A 14,578-nucleotide genomic window follows, 5' to 3' on the forward strand; every position below is an offset into this window, starting at 1 on the left:
ACTCTCGGCGTATTTTGGAAAGTACTCTGCATTGCAATATTTCAATTAATGAAGAATAACTGTCTTTTGTTCCAACCATAAATTAAATTGAAATGTTTGTCAGTTTTTTATTTTTTAAAATTATTAAAATAACTAAGTTTTATATTTCGACTTAATTAAATATGCAATTACTTAGCTAATAGTATATATAATAAATTGTTTCTACAGGTTCAAAATGAAAAATGAATATTTAGAAATATTTAATTACGACAATGCTATTTGTGTTAGCATCAGTGGCTTGTTACCTCAACGACTTTGCTAGTACTTTTTGAAACATAAAGTTAGTTTTCCAATTAACACTTATACTAGAGGCGGAATTATAAATGCAAAATAATTGATAATACTAATTTATAAGTACCTAATTATTAGTATCTTAAAAAATATATTTATACAAAAATCACGATAATCATGAAAATGGGGAAATCCTATATTCTCGAATCAATTCACAATTTATTTTGTATATTAATTAGATTCCGCGCTCATCAGTACGTACTCACTGGCGACATCGAGAAAATGTATCGGCAATTCCTCGTACGACCAGAGGATCGGAAATATCAAAGGATATTTATGGCGCAGCGCGAGTGGAGAAACAGAAACATATGAGCTTAACACCGTAATACTCTTATCATAGAAATAGAAGCAGTCCCTCAATTCATATAGATATACATGTATATGTGACGAAATATACTAAAGCAATATTGACCCTTTGTCGCTGAAAGTATCAAACTACAAAACTTCCTTTTCAAATTTTCAGAATAAGGAAATCAGGATCATGATAAATAATTGGAACATAATTAAAAATAATATATCTTCTCTATAAGATAATGAATACATTGGTTCATTTAATTTTTATGGATATTCAAACGCTTCTGTGAAATAAAACGTCAAGATTATAGAGTATAAAATTCATAGCTATGAAATAACTAAAACTCTGATGTATTATTAAAAATATACGTTAGGTTGTATGTAGTGATACATACAAAGATTACATGTACAAACCCATAATTAACACAATGCTACCCGCAACCATTCTGCAATCTACCTTGCCCAAAAACACTCTTCCAGTCACCTCCAAACTCTTCAATTCTCTCCACCTAACCACCCACAAACCATTCACAAACATGCAATTCCCGACAAAAGAAGAACTTATCGTCAGTTGTCCTTAACATCTCGTTCATTCATTTGGTCCCTATCCCCCTATTTCCTCCCACTGCGATGATCGCACTACATTTTTCCACGTCTCTATTCTATTCTCTGGATGACCTGAATTCCTCGAGCAGTCGAGTGACGATTGATCTGTACAATTGATCGATTTCTTTTTACTACAGCCATGCAGAAAATTTCGCCTTGGAAAAGAATGTTGTGATTTCGAATGTCTGGATCACCTGAAGAACGTTACCGGAACTGGTAAAGTTTATGTCGTTGATGATAATAATTTCCTCCACGACTCAGCAACAAAAGCTACTCTGGGTGATGAGCTTAATGGTGCTGTTGCGGCTAGTTTAATTTTTCAACAGGGATCCAGATGGCGCCGTTTGACGAAATTCTTTCACTATAAACGTCAACGATCAACATCAGCCATCAGGGAACGAAGGAAGGTACGCTGTAACGTGTCTGAGTAATTATACCTCGAGGAGTACATACAGTTATGTAATGAAGATTCGTATGTGAGTGTTTGTTTTCTTATTTCTTTTCCCTTTGTTTCATTTGAATGGATTTTTGTACTCAAAGAGCGAGGTAAGATTACGTCAGATACGTTTTTACATATGCTAAAAAAATGGAAAATGATGATGATGAATCAATGACACGTAGAAAATAATAATCTATTGTATTGCTGTTATCTAATGGTGTTGTAGTTGACTGTATGGTGGATGTATCTAATGGTGCTGTAGTTGACTGTATGTTGTTCAATATTGCTATGAAGCTCTTCTGATTTATTGTCACTTATACGAAGGATGGAAGTATACGAAATTGATAAAATTATTAATAATATTTACGAAGAGAAAGTAAACTGTTGGATATATGACAAAATAATTCTATTTTAAATAAGAGGCTGGTCAGCGTGGTTATTTAGTTTACAAAATCAAACGAATTTAATGAATGTAATGGTAAGGAAGTAACTATAAGTGGCTGTTAAAACTATTTTTATGCTTGAAAAGTAATTCGCAAAGTAATGTAAAGCAGTACTACTGAGTTGTACATAACCTCTTTCAGAATTTGTTCTTAACCTCTTGCTTCATAGCTTCCTTAATTATACTCCTCAAACTTATTGACTACTTCGATGTTGTTACGAACAGAAACTGATAAAATATTAATCTTAAATATAGATTGAAATGAAAGCTTGTCACGTAAATATGTGTGTGTGTGTGTGTGTGTGTGTGTGTTGTGTGTGTGTGTGTGTGTGTGTGTGTGTGTGTGTGTGTGTGTGTGTGTGTGTGTGTGTGTGTGTGTGTGTGTGTGTGTGTGTGTGTGTGTGTGTGTGTGTGTGTGTGTGTACTGCTTACTCAAACTATGGATCACATAACCTATACAAAAAAAAAAAAAAAAAAAAATTATTGTACACTATAAAGCAAGAGGTTAAATCTTTAATCTGTTAAGAATTAAATTTTTTTATTGTAACTTGCGAAAATTATAAAAAGTACCAAGCGAAGCAAGTACGGAATATAGGGATATAGGAAGCGATGGGGAACAGCAAGTAACTCCAACATCGAAATACTACAACGATTCCAATCGAAAACGCTAAGAGCCTTAATAGACGCACCTTGGTATGTTACCAACGAAACCATCCATCGCGACCCTCAAGATACCTACAGTCAAAAGAGGAAATAGCAAAATATAGCGACAGATATAGCAAAAGAGTCAAGAAACACCGAAACCCCCTAATCACTGGACTACTCGATACGACGGGACCAGATTCGCAGGCTGAAAGAGGCACTACCCGCTAGACCTAAACGTTAGATTCATTTAATTATCCAAATTAAGCTAATGCACTTACTTATAATACTTATAAATTATACCTATCTATAATAAGTATTAACTTATTGTAAATAAACAGCCATGTCACTGCGCCACGCCAGAAAAAATTACTGAAAATTCTCAACGCGAGAATTGATTGTAATTCCAACAAATAAATAAAAAAAAAAAAAAGCTGTTGCTGTCCCCCAAGCGCCAAAATACGTTCTGACTACTATTTTTATGTATCTCACAGAAGTATGTCTTTCATTCATCATCTCCCATGCCATCCACCAACGTGTTCTTAACATGTTATCTCCTAGTAAAATATTGATATTGAGTCAGATATCCAACTGAATAATCTTTTCGGTGTCTACTATAAGACATTTAAAAACCCAAGGCTCGTACACACGTGTGCTTATACGTCAGATGTAATACTTAACACGAAACCTGCTTATATTAATATTAAATTTATGCATAGTAGGATGTTCGACCTTTGTAAAAATGAAATTATAATACATACAGTTTCACCGTGGAAAAGTGAATCTTTCTAGCATGTCCACGCAAATGCAGCGGAGGGGAGGACTGTGCATGCACCAAACAACTTTACGTTCGTAATTTTTTCACACAAATGTACAACTGTAGGGAAATAATTATCTCTGATTTTTCGGATGTTAGGAATCGACAATATCGCATAACGGAATGCTGTGTTCTACGTATTCTATTTTTGTTACGAAAGTGGTACAAATCGAAGTCCACGTAAGAATAGTACAACAAAATCGGTTGAGGTTAGGTTATCGTGCAGATATCGCGGCTTTTGCATTGGAAATCACGCAACTGCCAGTCTCGTCGTTCCTTGTAAAACGAAAGAAAGGTATTGTAATCGGTCGGAATTAACATAAAACTCGTCGCATGCGACCATATGGCCTGAATGTTGAATAAACGAGAGTAGAGCGCGAGCTATGTGATTCTAAACCGTTTAGGCGGAAACTAATGATTGTAACCAGAGCCGAGATATATGCCAATATTACTTTGCTCGACAAAGCGTATAAAGATGAGGAGAGAATCGCGATAAGGTAGAACAAGAGACAGATATTCTCTACGTAAAGCAAGTCTGTCAACTAGATTGAAAATCCTATAGCTATAACTACAGTGAATCCATATTCTGGCGAATTGTCTTTTCACAAATGAAGCTTCTGAAGAACGGAATTGATACAATAACTACTGTTCATTCATAACTACTGTTGTAAGAATCTATATATTTGTCTATCTATATCTATATATATCGATCTATATATATTTGTCAGAATGTCATTTTATCAAAAAAACCCATCCTCTGTAATCATAGTTTAACGAACCTCTGTAATCATAGTTTAACGAAGCATAATTAATAGAAGAGGTAGAGCGTTAAGTGGAGATGATTTAATCACAGTTAAGTAGATAAATCTCTATATTAGTCTCTTTAATTAAAATGTCCTACGTTTTATTTGCGTCATTTTTTTTCTTCATCCAATTTAAAATGTTTAAATAACAATAGCCTATACAATATAATTTTATGTAAAAAAATTGATTATACCATGTTTATTACAGATATTTAACATTTTTGTGTACATACAAAATTTAGATTATACCTCGCTTGAGAACAAAAATTCTATTTGTTTTCCTAACATGTACTAATAATTATTGATCAAACTAGAAAAAGCTGGAGGAGATTACTTAGGAAGATTACTTAGCATCTTATATTCCTGGCAAGAGAAAATGAAAAATTCGTTTCTTCTCTTTGCTTCCCTGTTCCTTCTTTCCTCCTTTTTCCCTTTTTACATCGCGTTGTTTTACATCGCAATTTACATTTATTTGTAAAGTTTGAATCTTCTCGATATTGAAGATGTTGAAGCTGCAAGTATGTATTTCATTTTAATCCATTCGAGACCGAGATTTAATTGTAAGACGATACCTAGGTGTCGGTACGATCTGAATGTTTAGTTAGAATGATTCTGTGTTTTACTCTCTCCAGGGTATCCTTTTCATACTTTGATTTTAAATCGATGACAATCTTAAATAGTATGCCTCATATTTTTAAAATATAAAATTATATACTATGTTATTCTATAATGTATTATGTACAGTCATATATATATATAATAATTCTATATTGAAAAAAATATGAAATTAACATGATATATACATTACTACATAAGTTATATATAAAATATGTATACTATACCCTTGCCTACTGACTGATATGAATTTCTTTCGGTCTCGAATGCGTTAAAAGAGAGCGCAAAGAAGGCGAAATTACTTATTGTAATTAGTAAAACGACCTGAGAGGCAGACAGATACAAGAAAGAAGGAATATTATATTAGCGGCATTATCATGTTTTTGCTCTCTTTAAGTCTTTCATCGAGACAGACAATCTACAGGTATTAATCGACCAATTTCTCCAAGCTGATAACTTCGAATTGATGTTTATATATAAGAAGTGTTATGTGTTAATCTGTCTAAATGTTTAAAAGGTGTTATAAATTAAATGTTGTTAAACGATACGTAATTGCCTTTTGATCGTAAATTTTACTATCAAGGGGTCTTTTATGTATGCGTAATCATTGTGAATTATAACAATTTATGTGATCGATATTAAAGGTGTTTAAAAGCATGTAGTTTTTTTCTATATTACTATTCTCCTATATTATTATCCTATATTATTATAGCATTCCTATATTATTATAATATCCAATTACATGTTGATACACAAGATATACAGATTATTATTTATAACGTTTTGGTTTTCTTAATTGAGTCATTCATTTAGTACAAATGATAAGAAATTAGTAATAATTCACAAAAAAAGGATATCGTAGTAGAAATATTATAAAAAAACATTTTCTGTTTTAGTGTAGAGTTACTCCTTCTTACAGACAGTGTCGTACAAATCTGTACGTCTCTGAGAAAATGTAGGTATCTGAGCCCTTACTTCCTCAACAACTTTTAGATCTGATAGAAAAAAGAAACATACGAAGTAATAAGTAATGCTTACTAATAAATTCAACAAATACAGAGGAAGATGGCTAAATCGATAAATTAACGAGACTAAAAATTAATTACATCATGGATCTCTCGCTTTTAATTTTAAGCTGTAAATTACCGATATCGGTGACTGCCATATTCTCTTGAGTTTCCAAATCGTAAAGAATCTTTCCCCAGGGATTGGTCAACTGTGTATGTCCCCATGCGACGTAACTTGCTTAAGGAACACGAGCCGGTGATATGCAGGCAACGTATAATTGATTATCATTCGCTCTGAAACGCTGAAGTAATGACCAGTGCAGTGGTCCAGTGGTCATATTGAATGCCGCTGGATATATCAGCATTTGGCAACCTAACCCAGAGAAGCAGGAAATATGAAGCCACCGAATACCAATTAACTTCGTAGTTGCACGGTTCACATTCCATCATTTCTGAATATGCGAGGACAGTCCTCTTATTGTGCTTTTAATTCTTTTATTTGTTTCATTTTCAGCAAATATACTGGTTTTTTTAAATTAAGCTTCTTTTTATACAGAGTTACAGATTATATTAATTTTATATAGAATATATTTAAGAAAGATATTTAATTTTTTGCTAGTTAAGTATTGATCGATTAAGTTACTGTACCTTTGTTCCGATAAATGCGTGCCATTTCCTCGAATCTAATATCATAGCAAATGCCAATACCTATTTTGCAGCCCTTCACATCGAACGTCGTTAGGGAGTTACCAGGACTGAGTGAATCACTCTCTCGAAAAGTAATCTTATTAGGAATGTCGATGTCGAATAGATGTACCTAATAACATAAAAATGTGGTCGCTAATTCTATTGCTGCAACTTTTGTAATTTAATATCAAAGTTACCAACTCCTAAACTTTAATTATTTTTTATTTAATAACTGACAGCGTTTTTATCACTTTCTTTTATTAAAAAATCTTATCATTTAATAATGTTTAAAAAGGAGAAAAAATAAGTATAATAATATTTTAAGTATGTGAAAAATTTATACAACAACAAACACATTACAACAAAAATGGGCGTTTCCCGTATCATAACGTATTTTATAAACCGTAAATTATAGAATTGGTTATAGTATACGTATGTACATATGTATATTCCTAAATTATTCCTAGATAGAGTCACTTTCTTCACCCCAATATTTTCAAATTCAAAGCCATAAAGGAATATATTACTTACCTTTCGGTGTTTTGCTATCAAAGTTCCATCGGGACCCCAAATAGTACAGGTATTGTACAATTTAGCGCCCTCTATTTCAGGCATCGTACCACCAACTACATAGATGTTGTTTTCTTTAGCTGCGTTCGATGAAGCAACGCTCGTTTCACCATCAGGAATACTCTCGGCGTATTTTGGAAAGTACTCTGCATTGCAATATTTCAATTAATGAAGAATAACTGTCTTTTGTTCCAACCATAAATTAAATTGAAATGTTTGTCAGTTTTTTATTTTTTAAATTATTAAAATAACTAAGTTTTATATTTCGACTTAATTAAATATGCAATTACTTAGCTAATAGTATATATAATAAATTGTTTCTACAGGTTCAAAATGAAAAATGAATATTTAGAAATATTTAATTACGACAATGCTATTTGTGTTAGCATCAGTGGCTTGTTACTCAACGACTTTGCTAGTACTTTTTGAAACATAAAGTTAGTTTTCAATTAACACTTATACTAGAGGCGGAATTATAAATGCAAAATAATTGATAATACTAATTTATAAGTACCTAATTATTAGTATCTTAAAAAATATATTTATACAAAAATCACGATAATCATGAAAATGGGGAAATCCTATATTCTCGAATCAATTCACAATTTATTTTGTATATTAATTAGATTCCGCGCTCATCAGTACGTACTCACTGGCGACATCGAGAAAATGTATCGGCAATTCCTCGTACGACCAGAGGATCGGAAATATCAAAGGATATTATGGCGCAGCGCGAGTGGAGAAACAGAAACATATGAGCTTAACACCGTAATACTCTTATCATAGAAATAGAAGCAGTCCCTCAATTCCCGCCCGCTAACTCCTATCTCCACCGATCCAAATGATCTCCTAGCCCTCACTCCCGGACATTTCCTCATTGGCGATTCATTAATGTGCTTACGTGATCGAGATTTCAGAGACATTCCATCGAACCGACTCTCCAAATGGCAGCATATCCAACAGCTTAAACAACATTTTTGGAACCGCTGCATAAGGAGTATTTGAACGAGCTAACCAACCGCAATAAATGGAGCAAGGGTGGACACAGCATCCAAAAGGGCACAATCGTCATCCTCAGAGAGGACAACGTTCCCTCCATGCATTGGCTTCTGGGCCGAGTTATCAAGGTTCATCCAGGCGCCGATGGTGTCATCCGGACAGCTACAGTTCAGACGGCAAAGAGCATTTTGGATCGGGCGTCAAAAGGCTTGTCCCACTGCCAATTCAACCCGATCTCGAGAAACCCGAACAACTAGCCATCGAGACGAAATAAGATGGGAACCTCAACCACACCTCGCTAGTTTGATCGGTACCCTCTCAACGGGGGGAGAATGTTACGCCATGCGGCTTACCATAGGTCATATTCTTAACTATCGATCGCGGCACTATAATGTCGCAGACGGATCGTCGCGTCTGCCCGGCAAACAAACATTGTAGTGGCAAGCGCATGGTTCATTAAGCAGGGCGACTTCCAGAAACGTCGACTCGTGGCCCGTATTTTACCTCGCTGTAAAAGAATGTGGCGTGATCCGAACGTAGTGGGGGTCGCCTTCCAGAAAAAACGAAAAAAATCGAAAGGCGTTCAGAACTTTTCGAGAAGTCGAACCGTCAACACATGTGGTATGTCGCGCATTACTTATCAACCAAAACGCAGTTACATTTTTTTTGTTCCATTTATATCTTTCTAGTTAATAAGTTGTTGAAATAAACATTAATTTATTTGTGTTAATTCTGTGGAATTTCATTGAACTACCCTTATTATCATAATCGAAATAAGGGGATCGATCAGTTCGTGGCGTCGATTATTTAATCGTAATGGGAACTTACAACTCTCGTTGACGTGCTATCTCGCGATCGCGTCTCTCCGCGAACGGTCGAAACAAAATGATTCACTAAAAACTGTCCTGAATTCCTAAGAATTTATTTACCGAAAAACTGACAAAGTGTTTATTTAAAAAATGAGGTTGAAGGTAGTCCTTTTCTTTCATTTCATTCATTTTCATTTTCTTTCTTAAGTATGGCTAACACAATATCTAATCAATTAAAATTTTATATTTTCACGTGAAAAGTTTCTTTAGATAATTATTATCAACATGATGACTCACTCTTACGGATTAATACGTGTCTGTAGGGCAATCCGGTGGACTTGATCGGCTTTTTACTTCGAAAGTTGAGTAATCGGTGTCGCTTTCTTACGCATCTTTGAACTGTATAAATGTTTTAAAATTGTTTGATCCAGAATGTACCACACCGGACAATCAAGAAGGCAGGTGCCTTGACTACAGAAAATGTAAACCTCTGCAAGAAATATGGCAGATACAGTACCGTACAGCCACCGATTTTTATAGACGATCAGTGTGCAGATACCAGGGCAATGTTACGATCGTTTGCTGTCCGAACGATCCAAACAAAGAGAGAGAGAAATTTTAATAAAAACTGTGTATAAGTATAAGGCTTTGCGACCACCATACTGTGGTTTTAGCAACGTCTCTCATACCAGGGTGGTCGATGGTAAACCAGCTGAACTTGGTACGTTTTATGTCTTTCTTTCCGATTAATAATAAGCCATTTACTGCAAAGAATGAACTTTAAAGGCATTAAACAGCACATCAATGTACATTTCAATTAGACTAAATAATAATGCTATGATTTTATCGGTAGTAACTTTACTTATTAACTTGATTATTTCTTTCTTTTACTTCATGTTAGGAAGTATCTTTTTGCTTGAAATAAAAAATTGATATAGGAGTAATAATATGATAGAGATCAAAAACTGTTAGGGCAGAAATTACACGTTTGAACTTTATAGTTCAGTATAGTTCAAATAGAAATTATATAGAATTATTTAATAATTTGTATTCCACTGGAATAAAAATTTAATTTCTGTCTTTATCAAATCTCTATTTCAGAGTATTTGTACGTATGTACTTATCGTCTGCTGTATGATCGAATATCGAATAGGTAATAATCGTTGTTACCCGTTATGTGAGAAAAATTATGTATATTCACAACTATGACTATTGCATTTTAGGCGCTTGGCCATGGATCGCTGCATTAGGTTTTCGTAATCCCCGAAACCCAGACAAACCACTATGGAAGTGCGGAGGTTCCCTGATATCGGCTAGGCATGTTTTGACCGCAGCACATTGTGCACATATGGATGGAATAGAAAACATACACAATCATAATATTGTCATTCTTAGATTGGTGGAGGAGGTGCCATTTTCGAGTAAGTCCTCAAATATATATATATATATATATGCTATTGAGTATTACTGAAGTATCATATCCTGAAATTTCTTACTGTACACATATATTGTGTCATAAAGCGTGTATAATTCTTTCTCATACTTTTGGTCATTCGTTTCCTGCATTTTCATTTATTTTTTTATTTTTCAGGGTACGTATATCCCATTTGTACGAAAGAGCCCCTACGAAAGAGCAACTTCGTCGGCTATAACCCCCTTGTTGCTGGATGGGGAGCATTAAGATATAGTAAGTGATATCAATTTTATAATAAAATTAAATAGTTCCAGTCTTAAATATCTTTCTTATTTTCTTCGTAGGACGACCACGACGTAATGCATTAATGGAAGTACAAATGCCAGTGATTAAGAACGCCGAATGCAAATAGCTTATTCCAAATTTCCTAATGCACCTGATATCACTGATGGTATAATATGCGCCGAACATGCTCAGGGTGGAGAGGATTCTTGTACGGTAATTAAGTTACAGAGTTACTACAAACTACGGTATCTGAAGACACGTCGATTCGAATTAACATCAAATCGACGTCTTAAACATTAAAAATAATAGATAAACACAATTTAATAGTTTTGCCCACTTCTCACACCTCGTTATGGTATTAATCTAATTTCCTTCTAATCTTAGTTTTGCTCAAAATACATATAACATGTACGTTATAAATTGGAGTATTTCAATACACAAATCAATAGAAGATTATTACTGTATATAAGTATAATTTCAATACAATTCGATCGATATATTTCAGTATCTTTGATTAAAATTTAACGATCCTTTCAGGCTGACCGCGGCGGACCACTGCTGATACAACATGAATTAACCTCGTATTTAATAGGTATTGTGTCTTATGCTTATAAGTGCGGCACAGCTGGGTATCCCAGCGTTTACACTAGGGTCACATCGTACCTTGACTTCATTCTCCAAGCGATGCAATAATATGATATTACTGTTCCATAAATATCATTGTGTAAAAAACGTAAAGTTGGATTTTCTTATTGTGGAGATAAGAAACAGCTCAAATTTACATTGTTTGTACGTTACAAATTATAGGCTTAAAATGTACGAAATGTAACTTTGAAACGACACTAATTTTTTACGCACGATAAACCTCCACGACTTAGGTATGTAAAGATGATAAACGTGTATTAATTCTATTAATTTGGTAATAATAAACCAACTTTCTGAGAAGTTCTGTAAATTTCGTTTCTGTTGTATCAAGAGAATAATGGAATATTCCACTTAGATCGTATACTTCTTGTACGTACGTACAAAATTTTCCGGCTAATCTAAAACACTTCATAAGATAGAGCTTCTGGAAATTCGGACACAGAGAGTGCATAAAATACAAGATAAGTCTCGTGTCTTTCAAAATTATTTTTTATTCGCTAAAAACGTCCTGTGTACTCATGCAATCACATGCAACCTCGAAACTTCACTTATTTTTTATCACTTTCCAATTCAATACACAGTTTCAGCATTTTTGACTATATGTAAGAGAAATTTCCATTCAGCCAAAGGTGTACTTACAGATTATAGATTCCTATACGACTCTCAGTAAAAATTTATCCGCACTCCAGATAGTTAAAACTTCTGTCGACCGTATTGATCCATCTGCACTCTTCGTATGACGTCAATATCTGTTCAGTGCTGCTGCGCAGGTTTCTTTGTGTTACGTCAATTCGTTTGTGACCGTTGCGCGAGTAATGGCGCTTTGCAATGGTGATTTGCAGGAAAACAGTGCAGGATGCTGTGATTCGTTTCTTGTGGTCGGAGGTTATGTTGATGCCTATATTTATCAAAGATTTAATGCACATTATGGAGAAAGTGTTTTGTCACGAAGTGTGTTTGAATGGGCACAAAAGTTCAAAGAAGATCGCACGAGTGTTATGAAAAAACAGCTGGACGCCCGTCCACATCCACGATGACAACATTGAACGTGCTCATGAACTTATGCTCTATGGAATAGACGAGTGACACTGGATAATGTGGCAAATCATTTGCAAATCAGCCACGGCTCTGCTTATGCAATAGTGCACGACAGATTTGGATTTTAAAAAGTTTGTGCGAGATGGATGCCGAAAAAGCTGATGAAAAGGTGAAGACGACGATGCATTCGTGGTTCGCACTCAGCCCAAAACATTTTTTAATGAGAAAATACAAAGGTCCTTCGGCAAATGGACAAAGTGTATACAGAAATCGAGTGATTATGTCAAAAAATGATGTATGTCTTTTTTGACAATTGCTTAAAATAAATTCTACACCGACAGAGCGGGTAACTTTTTACTCACCCTCGTAAGACACTTAAATTTCCAATCTATTATGATGAATAAAAGAGCTTATACTATTAAATCTAATTGTATTTTGTTGCATGAGAGTACACGTGTATGTGATGTACATTACCTTTATATCCCCTTGAACGCTTCAATATTGCGCATATATACTATATTTTGTACAGCTTCTATAAAATTTCGTATGTTTGTTTAGGCTGTTAATCTAGAGGCTGGAGTACAAAGAAGTGGCACAATGATGTGGGCTGATGACATTTATAATTATCAAGGAATCACCCCTACATTCGCTCAGGTATATATCGTTGACTATAACGTATTTAACATATATGATTGTTAGAATATTAATAATTAATTTTAATTCTATCAGAATTTTAATGAAACTGTCCCTTGGGAAGGAAGAACTGATACCTTGATATCACGGTTTGTACATCCTATATATACGACAAATTTTAGAACATTATATAACGAAGAACCAGATCGTCGTGGCCATGTGATGTGAATAAAAGGACTTGAATTTGATGATATTTTTATAATGTTAGATAACATAACTAAGTATCTTCACAGTAAGATAGGATGACATGGTTTACATGATCTTAATGTTGTTCACTCGAGTGATGATATTATAAGAAAAGCGTAATATCACAGGTAGGATGATTCATAATTTAGAACTACTAACTCATGTATGTATTAAAAATTAAAGAAATATATTAAATTTTATAGGATATTTATGTTTAGTAACCAGTAATTCAGAGATTGGTATTCATGGTTACTATAACGAGGCTGTAGAAACGCACTCCTTTCTTCTTTGCAAATGGTCCTGTATTTATGTCTAAGCCGAAACTGGAACCTCTGAATAATTTAGATTTATTCTTGTTATTTTCTAAAATACTTATCTACAGTATACCATAAGGAATGATACCGTATCGCACCTAATCAAGTGCCTTAAGAAACATCAACAGGATATCACAGTAAGTAATCCCTTATCGACAGAAGTGTAAGTAAAAGTTATGTGTCATTGTTATACACATTATGTGTTAGTGTTATACACAGTTATTTATCATTTTCTATTAATTCAGTTGTAGCCACTACAATATCTATGACACTGGTAGTAATTATAAGAACAATAATGATGTTCTATAAGAGGAAATGATGATTAGGAACAAAAACTTACAGGTAAGTCAAAGTATATGTTATTTGCCATTTGAAAAGAAAGTTACTAACTTGGAATTTTTTGATAAATAATAATTGTGAAAATATATTGGATTTCAAATTGTCAAAAATTGAAATTTAAGAAGCATTGTAATAATATAACATTAATATTTTGATTTTTCAGGAGATATCATGCGGTGGATGGATAATATGTAAAAAATATTAAGCAGTATATGAATTTTCATATTGCGTAGAGATAACAAAATGAATTTTAAAAAATGTCGACACGGTAATAAGAAATAGCATCGTGACAAAGAATATATAAAGACAGTTTCATTTTTTATAAATAAAAATTTGTTGTTCCAGATTTTGAAATACAGTGAAACGTTTAATTAGTATCTTAATATCTTTAAATAATTATTAATTTTAGAATCAATTGTAATTGTATCATACGTACTTTTGAATTCGTGCAAGAACATATGTAATTTTGAAGTAGTTATTATTAGGAAACTGTTAGACGCGAACAGTATGCGAAAAGTTAGTATGCAGTGTAATAATTATCAATCAAAACACAAGAATTAAATTCTTGAGGAAAAAATTTCCGGAATTTCTTATTTACATGATT

General features: G+C 33.6%; 2 protein-coding genes across 2 annotated transcripts; one reads left to right on the forward strand and one right to left on the reverse strand.

The window, feature by feature from the left end:
* Window positions 1-6,493: 6,493 nt before the first annotated feature.
* LOC126877904 (omega-amidase NIT2-A-like) lies at window positions 6,494-7,392 on the reverse strand. Its single transcript, XM_050640340.1, has 2 exons — window positions 7,214-7,392; window positions 6,494-6,812 (listed from the first exon to the last, which is right to left on the reverse strand). The coding sequence occupies exons 1-2, from the start codon at window positions 7,295-7,297 to the stop codon at window positions 6,630-6,632; spliced, it is 267 nt and encodes an 88-aa protein (XP_050496297.1). The 5' UTR covers window positions 7,298-7,392; the 3' UTR covers window positions 6,494-6,629.
* A 2,680-nt stretch (window positions 7,393-10,072) lies between these two features.
* LOC126877905 (venom serine protease Bi-VSP-like) lies at window positions 10,073-12,692 on the forward strand. The gene is made up of 6 exons (XM_050640341.1): window positions 10,073-10,213; window positions 10,284-10,481; window positions 10,652-10,747; window positions 10,819-10,972; window positions 11,297-11,637; window positions 12,046-12,692. Exons 1-4 carry the CDS (start codon window positions 10,195-10,197, stop codon window positions 10,884-10,886), a joined length of 381 nt encoding a protein of 126 aa, XP_050496298.1. The 5' UTR covers window positions 10,073-10,194; the 3' UTR covers window positions 10,887-10,972; window positions 11,297-11,637; window positions 12,046-12,692.
* Window positions 12,693-14,578: the final 1,886 nt, after the last annotated feature.

The sequence above is a fragment of the Bombus huntii genome, unplaced genomic scaffold, assembly GCF_024542735.1.
Source record: "Bombus huntii isolate Logan2020A unplaced genomic scaffold, iyBomHunt1.1 ctg00000276.1, whole genome shotgun sequence".
In the NCBI taxonomy this organism is placed as follows: domain Eukaryota; kingdom Metazoa; phylum Arthropoda; class Insecta; order Hymenoptera; family Apidae; genus Bombus; species Bombus huntii.